Below are 16582 nucleotides of genomic sequence, written 5' to 3'. Positions count from 1 at the left end.
TGTAACTCACAGGCTTCAAACCAGGCATGGTCGGACTCTGAGGGGCTGACCTGGTGTAGAAAGGACAAGCGTTGGGAGATTCTGAAACAAAGGAAAAGGTGTGTATTATGTGAAGACATACAGACAAGACATTGGGGATTTGTACAAAGACTGTACTCTAAACACAAGTGCACTAGATGAACAGCAAGCACACTCCAAGCAGCCACTGTTGTATGAACAATGAAATGACATATTTTATAAAACACATCTCGGTACTCACATCCTCTCAATGTGTTTTGCACCACATTGTCCCAGTTCAGTGGGCACAGAAATATTCCTGTTAACCATCTCAACTCCCTAGGGACAATATGACCATCACTGCAGCCATTTCAGGCATTACCAGGTTAATCAACTACAAATAACCTTCTCTGCCCTCACATTTACCCATTTACACTCCCGAGTGGAGAGCGGCAAGCGGCTCTCGAGTGACTTGTCTTAGGTCACAACTCACTACATGGGCCCCAGTGGTGGATTCGGACCTCGACTCTACAACCGGTGGTTACAAGCCCTAACCATGAGCCAAGTCCATCGCAAGACATCCTGTCTCAAGTTGAATCATCAGCTCTTTCCTTTCCAATATTACTGGTCACCCTGTTACTTGTGACAGGTGTTACTTGTGATGGACTCAACAGTAGCCAGCAACCCCAGCCCATTACACATCACGCAGCCCTAACAATTCCATCTTACCAGGTATGTCGGCCGAGGCAGGCCGCCTCCTGTCCACTTCGCTGTAGATGGACAGCGTCGGTAGGTTGTCCGGTAGAGGGGGCGGGGGCAAGGACGGAGGAAGGGTGGAGGGCGGCTCATCAGACTCTTCAATCTCCTGTCAGTAGAGGGAAAAGGGGATCACAACCATGTCCGGAAGTTCACAGAGGCTATTTAAAGAAAGGTGTCCAGCAATGCAAAGATGCATGCAGGTATGGGAAAGATTACCAACCATAAACTTGATATAAGTATAAATGGAGGAAATTGAGAAGATAATTTAAAAGGCAACCCTTCCCACTGGAGATATCTCAGTTTTAAAAACTCACAGCAATCTCATGCAAAGGATTTCAAATGAAAAACAAGAGCTAAGAAAGCCACCAAGCTGATAGTTTCTGCAAAGATTTAAATATTGTGAGATCTTTTTAACTTTTTTTCAGAGAATATGTAGACTTTCCTGACCTGTGTTTCTAAACCTGTGTTTCTCGTTAACACTTGGAGCTAAAGAAAGGTGTCCAAAAACGACACGACCAAAAAATACAAACTTTTCATTCATTTATCCAAAGCAATGTGACTCCAAAGGAACACCTTGGAAAACGTTAAATTTGACAAATTGAGATTGGAACTAAACTAGTGAGACCTGTGTGTTAGTACTGAGCAGTGATAAGCAGCCATGCAATGATGTGTAGTCCATTGTTAGGTGCTATTCCCATTACGGTGAAAGATCTCGGGATTCCCCAAAAACATTTTGCAGAGAGGCAAATTTGTATGATAACTGACCTGTTCTACAATGCACTGCATTGGGAGTCCAATCACTCCCCAACCTTCCCCAATGACATATGTCATTCAGCTGTGTCATCTTTAATATGACATCCATGGCACTAACCAGCTTTGGGATGTTATCTTATGGCAAATTCCCTTGCATGTATAGTGAAGATGGTAACACACAATCCTCAAAAGAAACTATTCCTCAATCAGATTTAAACATGGATGCAAAGGGGACAAAAAATCAACACAGGGGATTTGGAAATTTTGTCTTGAACCTAACAATCCCTCAAGATTGTTGTCACTTACATGTTTTGTCTGTTTGTAAAGGTTGGGGTTAGTCAAGTTTTTTGAATTGTTATTATTATGAGTAAAGCCACACAAAGCCAGCAGGCAATGATAAAGCGTGCCATGGCAAATTAGTCCATGAGTGAGCTGACATCTACAGCTGGAAACAGAAAGAAAAGCACAATCCAAAATTCACCCTCTGAACCCATGAGCACAAGATTAATCTCCGGTCGTATTTTTCATCTAAATATGTTGGAAAAGGCTGCACAACCAGGACCAAGTGAGGAAATCTAGCTTTCTTGAAGCAGTATGTCTTGTGAAATAAATGTGATTTTTAAAATTTATTTATTATTTTTTTGGGGGATGAGCAAATGCACACTTTTCAAGCTTGTCAACTAAAATGAAAATGGAGAGCTTGATTGAACAATATGCAGTTCATGATCATGACAATGAATCGAAGGACTTAATTTAAGCAGAAATTCTAGAAATTAGAGATAAGGAAAATGCCAGAGTGATAGATGATACACCACAAAATCAAAAATTACAATTGTACCTCAGGAAATACAAACACTGTCGGTGTCTGAGAGATTACAGTCAGTGTGGGCATGCATAAAAACAACATAAAAGACTTATTCAGAAGAGGGTGACATAAAACCTACAAGAGAACGGAAATCATATGCAGTTAGATCAACACTTTAACAGAGTCTGCCAATTAAACAGCCGCTGAATGCAAACATGTGGTCTCGGAAGGTTTACTGCATCTATCAACACATGGTTTCGTGCATATGGGAATTTCTTGTGTACCAAGTGTGAACATAGTGCTCTCTTTTAGTTTTTGAATTCAGCCACCATTATGAGAGCCTATTGAAATAAGTGGACAGAATTGAACATAACAATCTTGCCAACCCAGATTTGTGTAACCCATGTGCATTCATACTTCTTTGATACTAGGAACTGGAAGGCTCGGGGGGGGGGGGTTGCTGTTTAAAATGTGCAAAACCTACGAACATTTCCAGTCAGTCAAAAAAATCCAAGATTGATACATTTTGATTTGAATCATTTGATTTAAATTGCTATTTAAATCGGTGATTGAAATCAAGGTGATTTAAATCAGCAACCCTGACTGATGCATAATGTTCATATGCCATAAGACCATGCATCAAAATGCAGAACCAGCTCATGAAAAGCCAAATATGAAATATGTACATTGTCATAAATTGATACAGGATAAAGTAATACATTTCAGCACATGTGTTTCTCTACTGGAAATATGTACGCCAATTGCATATTTCATGTTTGACGTCCAGGAAAAGGAAAAGAAACAGAATAGTCATGCCAGAAATAGTTGGAGTTATTGTAACCATGTATATCGGTTCGTTGGTCCTATCAGCGCAGCGGATGGGCTCCTTCAGGATGGATTGAGGGGACAGCCTAGACGGGCCAGGGGAACAGTGGGTGTCTTGCCCACGACAGGGACTCTGGAACAGCCCATGGGAAAACTGGGGCACCTGCAGGTTAGCTGTGGGGAGGGATGGCCTCTTGGTGCGAAAAACCGGGGTGTAGAAGGGCGAAGCTCTGGGGATTTGGGGTGCAAGGGAGGGGTCAGTCTCAGGGAAGAGGATGGAACCCATGTCCTGTTTGAAGGAGGCCGGGCCCATGGTGTAGGGCAGGGTGTACCGAGGGGTGCCCTGGGGGTACATATTGGGGGTGGTGAGGGCAAGATTGTGAAGACAGGGGCAGGAGGTGCTGGGGGCATTGCATAAGCGTCGGACAAACTGCAGAAGAGAGTGCAGAAGGAGAGTTAAAGCTGTCAATCAGGTCACAAGACATTACAGTTTTCGGTTAGGTTTACGAGAAGAAATACAAAAGCATGCAGACTAACTTTAGGGCTCCTAATGCGGTTTTTGTCAAGATAGCCATGCAACCATTATTACATTGGATGACCACGTGAAAGCTACTTTGTGAATTTGTCTTCAGATAAGCAGATTAATTGTTGGAATTGCATGAACTTTGCAGACTAGCATAAAGCAAGATTATTTCAACAAATGAGCCTTCACAAAGTTGTTCAATTCTTACCTGAACACAAAAAAGATGAAGTAATTGCACCGTACCGGTACTTGACAAGACAAATTACATAACAGCAAGCCTACAATGTAGGTGCAATATTCTACTTTAACATTTCACTACTTGGTTTGGCACACATAGTGTTTGCATACAACTTCAACACAACACAACGCCCTTTCACCACACACTATATCAAGCTGAAGCAAATGCATTCTGTGCAATGTCTGCTGAAACAGCACTGTCAGCAAGTACTTAAGATTGAGGAGAAATTTAAAAAAAAACACACACAGAACATTCCACTGAGTCTACCTCGGGAGTGACGACCTCATTGACTGAGGGGCAGCCCAGTTCCTCCACCAGCAGGGAAGGGAAGACCCCGACTCGGCCGTTCAGCTCGCCTTCCCAGAAGCCGTCGCCCTCGTCGTCCTGCTTCAGGACTTTGATGACGCAGCCTTCCGAGAAGGAAAGCTCCTCCTGGCTACAGCCCTGGTAGTCATAGAGAGCTCTGGCAAAACAAACTAATGTCAGAGAAGGGGAGGGTAGGGGTTAGATGAAGGGTCCGGTGTGAGAGAGACATAAGGTGCCTAAACTTTACAAGCTAACAACTAATACTAACATGTACAAGTACTATTTACAATTGAGATGATACGGTTAGCACTAAATTTGAATCTACAGACTTGGCTCCTTTGGGGTTTACCGATACCAAAGTGGTGTACAAGATAAAAATGAGTAAAAGATACCAACGGAATATGCCCACTTTTCTGCTGGCATGTTACACATTTATGGCCATCTCTTTGCAAGGCTATTGTTCAACCGAACATACAGGTATATCATCTTGGCCGATCAACATACACAGTAGTTAAAGGGAATTTAACATTGCCTAAAATGGTTGAGGTGCATGTATACTGACTAACTTTCTGTGTCATGATCACATGTAAAAATAGTGAATTCCAGTATGAATGAGTCATGCAGGTGAATAGTTGACACAATATGAATTTCTAACACAGAAGCGATCCCTAATACCTGCTACTTCAATGACCTTTGAGCATTTTAAAATAAAAAACTGCCTCCACACAGGAACTAAATACAAAACCTGTCTAACGTGCAATCAGCGTAAAAGACAAATCAGGGCATAATTTCACAGAGATGCTAAGCTGAAAGTACTGCTTGCTGAGCAAAAACAAGCAGAGAACCAACCTGAAGTAATATACTTTGCAATACATGTTGGCCAGTATCGTGCTTTTCGCTAAGCAACACTTTCTGCGCTTGGTCAATTTCTCTGTGTGCCCGCATTACTTGGGCTGCAGCTTGACATTATGCAGGAGTCTATGATTGGTTGCAGCTGCAGCCAATTTCTATTGAGTTGTGTGTGATTTCAAGCCGCAGTCTCAAACAAAGCCTTAGCAGCTCTGCGGAATAATACCCCAGCCGGTGAGAGAGACCAAAATGCATGATGTGAATGGAGTGCATATCGTTGGCGGTGGTGGAATGACATGACGGAATCACACATCATCAAGGTCTTTGCTCACCCGGGCCGTCGGCCTGCTCGGACTCGCACTCACCCACAGTCTGGCCCGAGGCGCTCATGGCCTGATTGGCCATGGCTGCCTGGACTTCATAGTCGGTCAGCGAGGCCGAGGAACTGTAAGGCTGGCCCATCTTGCTCAGGTGGGACCAGCCTGGGCTGCCCTCTGACGAGTTGGAGAGTTGCCGGGCAACGTGCCGGCGCTCCACTTGCACATAAGACTCTGGTATGTAGCCTGATTGTCCGCTGTCGTTCTTAGCCTACAATGGCACATGTATTGAGGCAATGCTGTACATTTCAATCTTTGGACTGCTTTACGTAAAGGCCATATTTTGGCAATCTTGGTTATTAAGTTCCCTTTAATGAGCACAATACTACAGGAAATCATTCTTGGATGTGAGCAGGGCTGACAATTTTTTATGGCATTTTCGGGAAAATTGTGAACAACAGGAAACATCTGTGAAGTTTATCAGGTAAAACAATTTTTCCAACTGTGAAACACCGTCAACTGGTAACAGAACCTTGGAACACAACATTTCCTTTACTAAAACAAAGCACCATATTTTTGGTTTCAATTTTCTTATTCAGGAATTCGGGGAGGGGATATCTATGCAGAACAAGTCAGACTTATTTGCAGTGTCTGAAGCCAGAAAAACACTTAATTTCTCAAATCGATGACAATAAAAATATTTCCAACATACATTATTTTATCATTATTTCCTCATTATTCATCATACTGAAGGATAACGATAATCAGGGCATCAACTGCAAGATCACTCAGCTTCCTGTGTTTATCACGAGGGGGCTAGGATTATTTACACTTCTGAAGCTATGACCTTTGACCCACCTTGACCCATCCATCTCCTTCCGATTCTTCAATGATTTCCAGGTATTCGTGTCCCCTGATGGTCAATTCATCATCTCGCTGAGCCTGTTCGGGAAGAATAAAATGAATACAGGGTTCCATCAAACTCACAGCCTGATGCAATGAAATCCAGCTCACTGGAAGATGTTATTGTGACTTGGGTTTTTTATAAGGGGAGAGGTGAGGGCTCATGAGGGTTTCACGGCAATCATCTGAAGAAAGCCACTGTAATGCTCCTGAGTAAATGGACGTCTTAATCCCTGCAGGTTCAAAACAATTTCATCTCTACTCTGCAGGTACTGAAGCAACATCTTATTTCTGAGTTTTAAGCTTCAACAGATTCTATGACTGTTTTTCTGTCCATTTAAAATGTTCGAACTGTGTCCTTCAAGGGCACGTATTATGTAAGTTGCACACATACTTAATACGATTTTAATCACCCGTCACATAAAGTTCAAATCATCAAATATACTCAATGTTAACAAGAACAAAATACAAGGAGAATGACTAACTGAGAGAGAAAAAAAATTAGGAGGGGCTACCTTTGATCTATTTGGCTCTGCCAGATTTTGTTTGGCTTTTCCACAGTTTATTAATGTCTGACAGTCACTGACGTGACAGAGGCTTCCAAAGGAAACCAACTCTCTGTGTAGATGAATTACTTTATAATTAAATTTCTCCTAGCAACAGAGCTTTATTAGCAGACGGCAGAGGGAAGTCGACAAGTAGAGCAGACACTGCGACTGATAATCACTTTCTCCGCTTCAAGCACATTACGTATTTCCAAACTTCAAACAGTCGGAAAAGTTACACAGAAAAAGAGACTTTGGTGATTCCACAGAAAACATCATTCGGTACTAATATCCTCTTTGGAGTTATTTCAAGGAATAAACTATGAGCTATGCCAAGCACAAATGCCGAATTCATACTTATGCTAGGCACAATCCTTTTTTTTGTTAAAACAGAGAAAATAACTCGCTTAACAGAAAGATGACAGTCGCTACATGGACTTTTTCACTGCTGAGCAATGAAATTTGCTTGCGAGTGGTCATGGAGACATTTTTTATAAAATAGTTTCTTGCTCCACAATATCTCTTGGCCGCTCTGCCTGACATTCGCCATTATTTAAAGCAAATATAGGTCCTCAATTCTGAGAACGTCACCCCATTTTGCAAATACTGAAACAATGACAGTATCCATACATGTGCAAATGCAAGCCATACGAACAACTACGGTAGGAGGCATTTGACAGACGAGACTGTCTGCCTCTGATCTGCCTCTGGTCTTTAAGTCAGTCAGCCTTTTATGGTAAATATCTGGTTTGATGAAGTAATCAAACTTCCATTATCAAACTACATATTATGAAGGTTGATCATCTGTCAATCAAGAATTTGTTGATCAAACCTGGTCCTAGAGATATTTTGAAAAGAAAACCAAAGCGTCCGTCTTCCCAATTTTACAGCTTATCTTGAGACCACTCATCCTCCTAATATTTTCATAATCTCTCTGCAGATGGCAACTCTGCAATTAACGACAGGCCCACAAAGAAAGGAAGAGCTATTTCAAGTTTTTTCATTAAACTGATTCAGAAGACAGCAGGTGACATGGCTGAAAATTTAAATTGGGTTGCCAATCAAACTTGAATACTGAGAGAAAAAGCAATCAACATCAATTTTATCACTGTCTTTCTATGTAAGGCTTGATCGAACATACATGTATCTCTTTAAACTTGACTGGCTATCTAATAATATAGGATCACAGAATCAGTGTGGCCCATCTCAAGCTGGGATACATGGATACTGACTTGCACACACGTGCATCAAGCAGGAGAGCAAAGCAGATTCTCAAATGGTACGCACAAGTCATCAGCAACTTTCTAAAGTAGGAGCAATTAGAATCAATTAGAATCCAACCAATTCAAAGCATCGCCATCATCATCAGGATGAATGCACCAAGCGAGAACACGTCTGGAATGAATCCCACCCACTACAGCTCTGACACAGAAGGCCCAGAGCCACTTCAAGTGTTTGCCAATGTCCTCCTGGCTCTGACAATCCTTCTGATTTTGGTTCTCAACCCTCTGAGCCTCCTTGTCCTTTGTAAGACCAACAGCATCCAGGAGACCACCAAGATGTTCATGGTTTCACTCACCATTTCTGATATCGGCTCAGGAATCACCTCAGCTGTTCCACAGCTGACTGCCAGCATACCTGGGAAGTGGGTGCTGGGGGGGTTTCTGTGTTCGATGTCCATTATTCTGGGGCCAAGTTTCATATTGCTAAGTGTCTCTTCACTCCTGGTATTAACAGTGGATCGTTACATTGCTATTGTCCACTCATTGCACTACAACTCGATGATGACAACCAAACGAGCAAAGATCATCATTGCAGTAGTGTGGGGCCTGGCTGCTACAGAGAATGTCATCATGTATGGCTTCAGCACCCCTACTAAATCATATGAAAAGAACACTTACTTCTGTCTGATAATTGAGTGTTCCTTTTGTGACATCATATACATTCTGAATTTTGCCATTCCTCTTGTTCTAGTTCTGATACTTTACCTACGCATTCTCAAGATTGCGCGAGATCAGGCCCGACGCATTGCAGCTCAGAATCCCGCTGGCAACCCACAAGACGGACAGAATGCCCTACAACCAATCAGCACCAAGCCTGCCACCACGGTAATCATCATAACTGGTGCCGTGTCTGTCTGTTGGATCGTGCCTGTAATCTTGAATCCACTAGTCAAAGCGAGGATCCTGAATGCTCAGAACACACTCTTCACCTTTTTGACATGTGTAGTTTACACCAACTGCTGGTTGAATGTGGTCATCTATTACTGGAGGAACAACGAGCTGCGACGAGCATTCCGTGATTTGAGAGCTACGTGTCATCGCTAACACTAAAGCACTCTGTCTAACAGTTACATACAGAAAACAAAACAGCCCAGTGGTGTTGAGTTGAGTTTACGTAGCGTTAAAATAAGAACGTTAAGTGTTCAAAGTGAATCGCATGTGCAGAAGTACAAGACCAATACACATCTCAAACCAATGCTTGAGAAATGCGCAATCAAGTCTTGTGCACCAACAGTGGACTGAAAACTCCAAAAGAAAGATTTTGAAACAAGGGATGCTACCCAGACAGCAGAGTACACGGAAGGTAAAATGGCGCAGATGCAAGACAGCAGTGCTGCCAAAGGGACAGATTTTTAAAAGATTTTTAAAAGAAATAAGAAGTTAACAAATGAACTTAAGACCGCTTTCAAGCAATAAACTGTTAACTGTGCTGAGCACAAATGCCAATTTCATACTTTACATGTATGCTAAGCACAACTGCTTTTGAGAAAAACTTGCTTAAGCAGCAAGAGGAAAGTCACTACATTATTTGTTCAATGCCATGGGATGAAATCGTTTTTAAGTGATCATAAAATTAGTTTCCATAAAACTATTTCTTGCTTAGCAATATCTCTTGGTGGCTCTGCCTGACCTCGCCCACTATTTTAAACATAGATCATCAATTCTCAGAACATCACCCCATATTGCACACACTGAGATAGTGCACAGCGGGAGTGAAAACTTACATGTATGTCACCCATTCCGAAAATAATATCCTCTCCTGCAAGGTTTCTTATACTGCCCATTGTGGGATTAAATTTTGAAGTCATTTTAGACAATTCTCAGAAAACCTGCTATTCAATAAAAGTCAGTGCAGCAAATGCACACTGGCGTTAAAACTCACTGAATTTAATACACACAGGTTTACTTAAAAGCAATACTTTGACCAACCGAAACAGTAAGCTGCCTTTAAATGGTTCTCAATTTGATTTTTGCTTTGCACGCCAAGTTGTGAAGAAGTATATTATGCTTACCTATTTGGACCAAACCCTCGCCCACTCATCTACAGACTCTGAAGATATTTGTGACACAGAGTACTGTACATGTGCAAATGTAAGCCACACAAAGTACTAGGAGGCAGTTTACAGATGAGACTGTGCGTCCAATGATCAACCAACCATATAGACTTTTGAGTCAGTCAGTCTTTTCTGGTAATTATATGGTTTGATGAGGTAATCAAACTGCCAATATCAAACTACATACTATGAAGGTCAATCAGATTCGTCAATCAAGAACTTGTTGATCAAACTTGGTCCCAGGTTATTAAAGACTTATTTTTACATGTATAAAAAACAGTCATTCAAACAACTAGGCGGCAGTTTACAGACAAGACTGTCTGCTCACTGATCAACCAAAATAGATAGACCTTAGAGTCAGTCTTTTATGGCAAATATCTGGTTTGATGAAGCAATCAAACTGCTGTTATCAAACTACACATTATGAAGCAAAGCAATTTGGCTCATCAGGCTGGTGTTTGTCTCCAGTTTCCTTGGCATGAAACGACTGAGAATATTTGTATTCCCCCCCTCCCGATGGGATGCCAGTCCATCACAGGTTGCTTCCCCAGCTAATGCTGGTGCCCATTTATACTCCTGGGTGGAGAGAGGCAAGCAGGGGTGAAGTGGCTTGCCAAGGGTCACAACATACTGCCAGCAGATGGGTTTGAACCTCCAACCCTATGACTGGAAGCCAACCACTTAACCACATAATGAAGGCTAATCAAGAATTTGTTGATCAAACTTGGTCCTGCGGCTTATTTGAGAAGATACAAAGACTTACATTTTCTCAAATATACAGCTTATCTTGATACTTCCCATACAATTTCAGATTCTTTCAGAAAGTAAGAGCAATTTAAGCTTTCACTAAACTGCTCCAAAAGACAGCAGGTGACATGGTTTAGGAGTTTTAATTGGATTGTCAATCAAACTTGGATAATGGAAAAGAGCAATCATCATCAATTTTATGACTGTAAGGCTTGATCAAACAGATCTGATATAGATCAGAAAGACATGCTGGCACACTTCCAGTTGGAATACACTGACTTGCACACACATCACGGTGGAGAGTACAGGTTATTTTCAAAGGGTAAGCATGAAGTCCTCAGCAATTTTGCAAAGTGGGAAGAATTAGAATTCAACCAAATTCAAAGCACTGCCATCATCAGAATGAATGCAACAGGCGAGGGAAACATCTTGAATGAACCACACCCTCTACAGCTCTGACACAGATGGCCCAGAGCCACTTGAAGTCTGCTGCAACAGCGATCATCAATAACTGGAGCTATAGGCGTCTGCTGATCTACTCCCATAATCTTCATTGCATTACTCAACAACACCACCTTTGATGTTCTCCACTTGGTCTTCACTTTTGCAAGAACTTTCTATTACACTAACTGCTGGCTGAATGTGTCATCTACCATTGGAGGAAGAGGGAGCTACGACAGGCATTCAAGGACTTGAGAGCTACATGCCGTCACTGACATTACAGAAGCAGACAGGCTTCTCTTTTTCACATCACAAACTTTTTCCTAGTTTTCATGATATTGCCCAAGTACATGTATGTTATAAACATCTTGTCTCCTATGTAAAGAGCACATCTTGTTTAGCTCAGTAAAGAAAACACTAGAGTTAGTTATGTAAACATTCCTCTTAAACGTAACTTACATCAGTAGTTACAAAAGCATTTAGTTAAATAGACATAGGCTGTGTGATGGAAATGCTATCTAGTCCTGGTTGCACATGAGCCTTAGAGAAATATGAATTTATCAAACACTAAGAGCAAAGCAGAATGTACTGATTGGTTTTGGCAGGAGCATTTTCTTGACATTTCAGGATGTTTGGAAAAAGGCAAAATCAAACTTCGAGTGTTTGCAGTGTGCAAGAATTATTTCTAATTTGGGACACATGGTCTGTGATGGGGGCGAGTCAATTTGAATAACTGAATATTTGAATATTTTTGACCTTTCGTTGAATCAAATATTCAAATACCACTGTTTGCTTTTGCCAATTTCCCATAAAAGTAAATAACGTATACGTGATTTATAAAAAGGAAAACAAATGGACAACTTGACAAGAAGTAATTGGTGGCCTTATTGGGCATTCCACTTGCCGAGTTTATATGTAGTCCTTCTGGTGTAACACTACACACCCCACAATTCAGTGGCAATCCATTGCATTCCAGTGGGAGTGACAACACAAGAATACATGTCCTATCTAAACCTCAACTTGCGAAAGTCCTGCATTTACTGTCTTGCAAAATTCAAAACTAATGCTATATCAACAAAGCCATTCCAATTACAAAGTCCACATTCTGAATACATTCTACACAAACTCCCCAAATTTGGAAAATACAGATAAATTTCACCCCTTCCCTATCCTTACTTGATAGTTATACAATGCCGTTGCCCTGATGGAGGCCTCCTGGACTGACGAGGGCTGGGCTGGGGTTGGGTCCTCATTCAGCGTCGCCTCAAAGGTGTCATCAAAGGAATCAAAGCTGTTCATTGCACGGCTGGCATTCAGGCCATCACTCTGTGATCGCTGTAATACCAGACAAGACAAACTGAATCCGGAACAAGACTACTGGCTGTTACATGTAGGTGATGTTAGTAGTTTTTTGTCTATCTGCCCCGAGCTGAAGTGCACTTCCAATCGGCGAGAGAAAGACAGGTGGTTACAAGCGGGTTCTTGCACGCGTTCTGCGCGTACGCAAAGACCATACATGCCGCAATAAATTAGTTACGCGTACTCAGCGTGCTCCGCGTCAAACACGCATATACTTGCGCACCTCATGGTGCACCTATGCTGGGAGTACCCAAAAAAAACATGCCCTCTTTTGTTCCGCTCGGAGCGGATAGGAAAGGTGACCTCAGTCAAAAAAACAAAGTGAGTACTTTTACTATCAAACTATTGATACATCTGAAATGTCAAATCATTAGCTGAGAAAAGGATGTCATATTAGATACTGTCATATCAAGTTCAACTGTGCAATAAAAATCAACAAATTGGTTTTAGATGATCAGAAGCAAGGGAATGAGCAGTAATGCATGCAGACTGCCATCTTTCACTGATTGAAACACTCACTGGTCATGTCCCTAAAGACCGCCCTCTCTTGATACCATCAAGAGAGGGTAATCAAGAAGTTTGAACTCCCACTGGCAATCTGCTAGTAAAAGTAACTGAAATACCTCCAAGAGTCAGAAGTCTCTCAGTATCCCTACTATAAACCTATGGTATGAGTGCACCCTAGGGTTGAAACGTGTTAAGGCCCTCTGATTTTTCTGGATTGGAATGTGTGTAAGAGAGGTTTGCATGAGACCAATATGCCTGCAGCTGTTTTGGACACTCACTGCTTGGGCCGCTGCCTGCTGTGCCTTCATCTGGGCTTCTATCTCGGCTTCCTTGGCGATCGCCTCATAGGCACTGTCCAACCACTGGTCCACGTTGACTATGAAACAATGGTCAATAGTTACTGATGAACAAGGTTGATATTTTGACGAGAATCTTAGGCTTGAATATTGTGCCCAGGTACAATGTATTTCTATGTTATCCAAGCTGAATAAACGGAAACATCACAGAACTTTTACTTTCAGTAACCCTTTGCAAGGAGTCTTTTTACATTGTTATGACTCAGATCCACTATGTAAAAACAAAAAAGAAAAAATGACCTCAGAAAGAAGTACAGCGATTCAATGATTCTTGTTTCTGTTTTTCTTTCTCTTTGGGAAACGTGTTAACCTTAGGGTCCTATTTACGTTACAAAGATCAGATTTCGATTAAAAAAATGTAAAACTGATAAATTTATTAATAACCACGGTCAATCTGTGCTCGCACGATCAAAAAAATAAGGAATAAAAGTTCCATAAAAAGCATCAAGGGGTGTTGATAAATTTCATTTTTTTTTAAAGTAATGTTTCTGTAAAAGTTTATAACAGCAAAATATTCTGAATTAAGACCAACGGTGGGCAGCTCGTCTACTTTTCTCCCTTAACAAATTCATCTAAACTTACTGCCAGCATTCTTGAGCATGTTAAGCTTGGCCTCTGCTTTCATTTTGGTGGTCTCTGATTTCCTCAGGGTCTCTCGGAGAGTCTCGTATTTCTGCTCCGAGTCCTTCTCCTGACCGAACCCACTGTCTGAGGATGTGTCTGATCCCTGGAGGGACAAAACAGGAAGATGGCGACATTGGTCCCTAAACCCTGAACTCCTTAGCATTTTTGTAAGGAACAAGTCCCAAACCTCAAGAATCTGGCACCACAGCAATAAACTGGCACAAGCTTCAAAGTCAATCCAACAGAAAAGCCGCGGGGGTGTACGATCATGCAAACTTACAAAAAGGGTGTGAGCTTGGATTTGAGGGTATTTAGTAACTAGCAACAGTAGAAACATGTGACAACATTAATTGAGCGCAAAAGTTTGGTTCGCAAAGTTCATGAGAGCATTTAATTCAAGAACATCCAAGCACAACTGTTTGCCAAGTACAAAAAAATTGTCAAAGCAAAATGACGTCAATGGCCAAGTGGTGATTTTCAGTTTACGGCATGAACTTTCTATTTCACAGCTTCATGGAAATGGGGCGCTAAAATGGAATGCATGGGTATATTAACATTCTGCAATAGGTCTCTGCAAGACCACTAAGACAAGAGGTAAAAAGAAACGAAAACAGTGACTAAATATCTGTGAAGAGGTAAAAATATTCAAAGCAACCCATCCTATAGGAAGAAAACTGAGGCTGTGCCCAAATCAACTGGCTGTGACTGACAGTTACACGTATCAGATGGGTGGCAGCCGCAGCAACTAAACGCAGTGGCTTCCACAGGCATTTATGTCATCCCTAGAGACAGCCACAACTTTTGCACACAACCATCAGAGATAGGACATGCACAGACAACTCACCTTGAGTTGCAAAATGGAGCTCTGCAGATCTTGGAATACCTGACCATTGTCCTCTATGCTCTTGGCTTCACGGGCGACATCGGTGGCCCATTTCCTTGCTTCTCTGTCCAAATACAGGGACTCTTTCTGGTCTATTACCATGCTCGATACCTGTGAGAAAAACAACAATTTGTCATATCATTGCAAAATCATCACAATTTCCATTTTTTTTTTATTTGGAAAGGTATCTTCCAATTTTTAACGGTCAATTCCTTTCTCATTCAATGATTCATTAATTTGATTTAGGTGAATTTAAACCATCACTGTTACACAAAGAAAGGATCTGATGCATTCAGAATATATGCATTCCAAAGGCTGATGAAACTCAGCTACATGCTCTACCAAGAGAGCTAGAGTGCAGATATGAATAATGCAGCAGGCTTTGATCATCTGTCAGTCAGACTTCAGTGCCATACCTGGTCTGTCTCTAAGGGAGAGTAGTGATACTGGAGAGGCGTAGTCAACACCGGACACTTCTGAAGGAAGCGCTGAGAGTGGTACTCCCTCGTGACCTGTGCATTGCACATTATGGCATAGGGAAGATGAATACATCAGATACCTTTAGCCCTCCTCCAGTTGTAACAGTCACAGACAGTGAAAAATTCAATGCACTTTATAGACAGGTGAAGTCACCAAAAGTCAAATTATAATCCTGGTTGGCTGAAGGCAAAAACAAGTGACTGGTAGACAACGCCAGCTCATTCATCACTGACAGTCAATGCACAGCTATGTCAAGTTACATCAACTGTTGTAGCTATTCAACACTATTTTGTAGGCAGGGGACTCTGAACTGCCTAAATTTGGACTGAGTAGAAAGTTTCGTCTGGAATGGATGATTGCGCAAGAGAGTCAGTGCTTCGGTAGAAGATTTCTTGCAACTAAAGCCCGCCTGAAAACAGAAAAAAAATGAAAAATTACCCGGCCCAGCAGAATCAACATGGATAAATGGGCCCAGTGCGAAGTGGTTAAGGGTAATGTACTCTGTATTTTCTATGATTGATTTCCAGCTTTATACAGAGAAGATCAATTTCCCTGCTTACCAGCTCATTGAACATAGGCCCTGAATTTTGCTTAGCGGCATTTTTCACTGAAGTGGGTCCAAGTTTCTTTATATAGGTAAGAGGTCTAATTAGATGAAGACAAAAATAATAATTGGATTCGCAAGTTTTTAAAGATTCCCAACCACTCATTTTTAGGGACCCACAGGATAAGTAATTCAATTTCTCTATCTTCTGGGGCTCTGTGCATGATAACCCGACAAACATTAGCTACTTCTGACTGGTTTCATCCAAGTTGATCTTCACAAGCTTGAATGTTGGACTTTCTGCTTCTTACCAGTTCGGCCTCGCCTTGCACTTTGTCAAAACACGCCCTCACATATGTGCCCAACTCGATTTCTGTCGTGGCAAATATTGAGTAGTAATCCTTCAACCTGTCATAAAAGTTGCCGTCAAGTGTCTGAGAACAAGAATCAAGAAAGCACAGAAAATTCTAAGTTACTATGAGAC

The 16582-nt window shown here is 41.6% G+C and overlaps 1 protein-coding gene across 4 annotated transcripts in view; it reads right to left on the bottom strand.

Moving 5' to 3' along the window:
- The window catches only part of LOC110979788 (F-BAR and double SH3 domains protein 2-like), a 45981-nt gene that overhangs the window by 4605 nt on the left and 24794 nt on the right, over positions 1–16582 (bottom strand). Inside the window, exons 8-19 of one of the 4 annotated variants that reach the window (XM_087132964.1) lie at positions 16410–16532; positions 15491–15586; positions 15036–15185; positions 14150–14294; positions 13490–13587; positions 12522–12680; positions 6231–6314; positions 5388–5643; positions 4168–4376; positions 3156–3569; positions 727–862; positions 11–81 (exon numbers count right to left, since the gene is read on the bottom strand). In XM_087132964.1, the coding sequence (XP_086989090.1) occupies positions 11–81; positions 727–862; positions 3156–3569; positions 4168–4376; positions 5388–5643; positions 6231–6314; positions 12522–12680; positions 13490–13587; positions 14150–14294; positions 15036–15185; positions 15491–15586; positions 16410–16532 (1941 nt within the window). Of the gene's footprint in view, positions 1–10; positions 82–726; positions 863–2347; positions 2375–3155; positions 3570–4167; positions 4377–5387; positions 5644–6230; positions 6315–12521; positions 12681–13489; positions 13588–14149; positions 14295–15035; positions 15186–15490; positions 15587–16409; positions 16533–16582 lie in introns of all 4 variants that reach the window. The other 3 variants (XM_087132965.1, XM_022235842.2, XM_022235843.2) reach the window with 3 other exon arrangements.

The sequence above is a fragment of the Acanthaster planci genome, linkage group LG02 (assembly GCF_054643075.1).
Source record: "Acanthaster planci isolate LZ-2023a linkage group LG02, COTS_SCS, whole genome shotgun sequence".
In the NCBI taxonomy this organism is placed as follows: domain Eukaryota; kingdom Metazoa; phylum Echinodermata; class Asteroidea; order Valvatida; family Acanthasteridae; genus Acanthaster; species Acanthaster planci.
The sequence above is the reverse complement of the archived record's forward strand: the minus strand, read 5'-3'. Positions and strand labels throughout refer to the sequence as shown.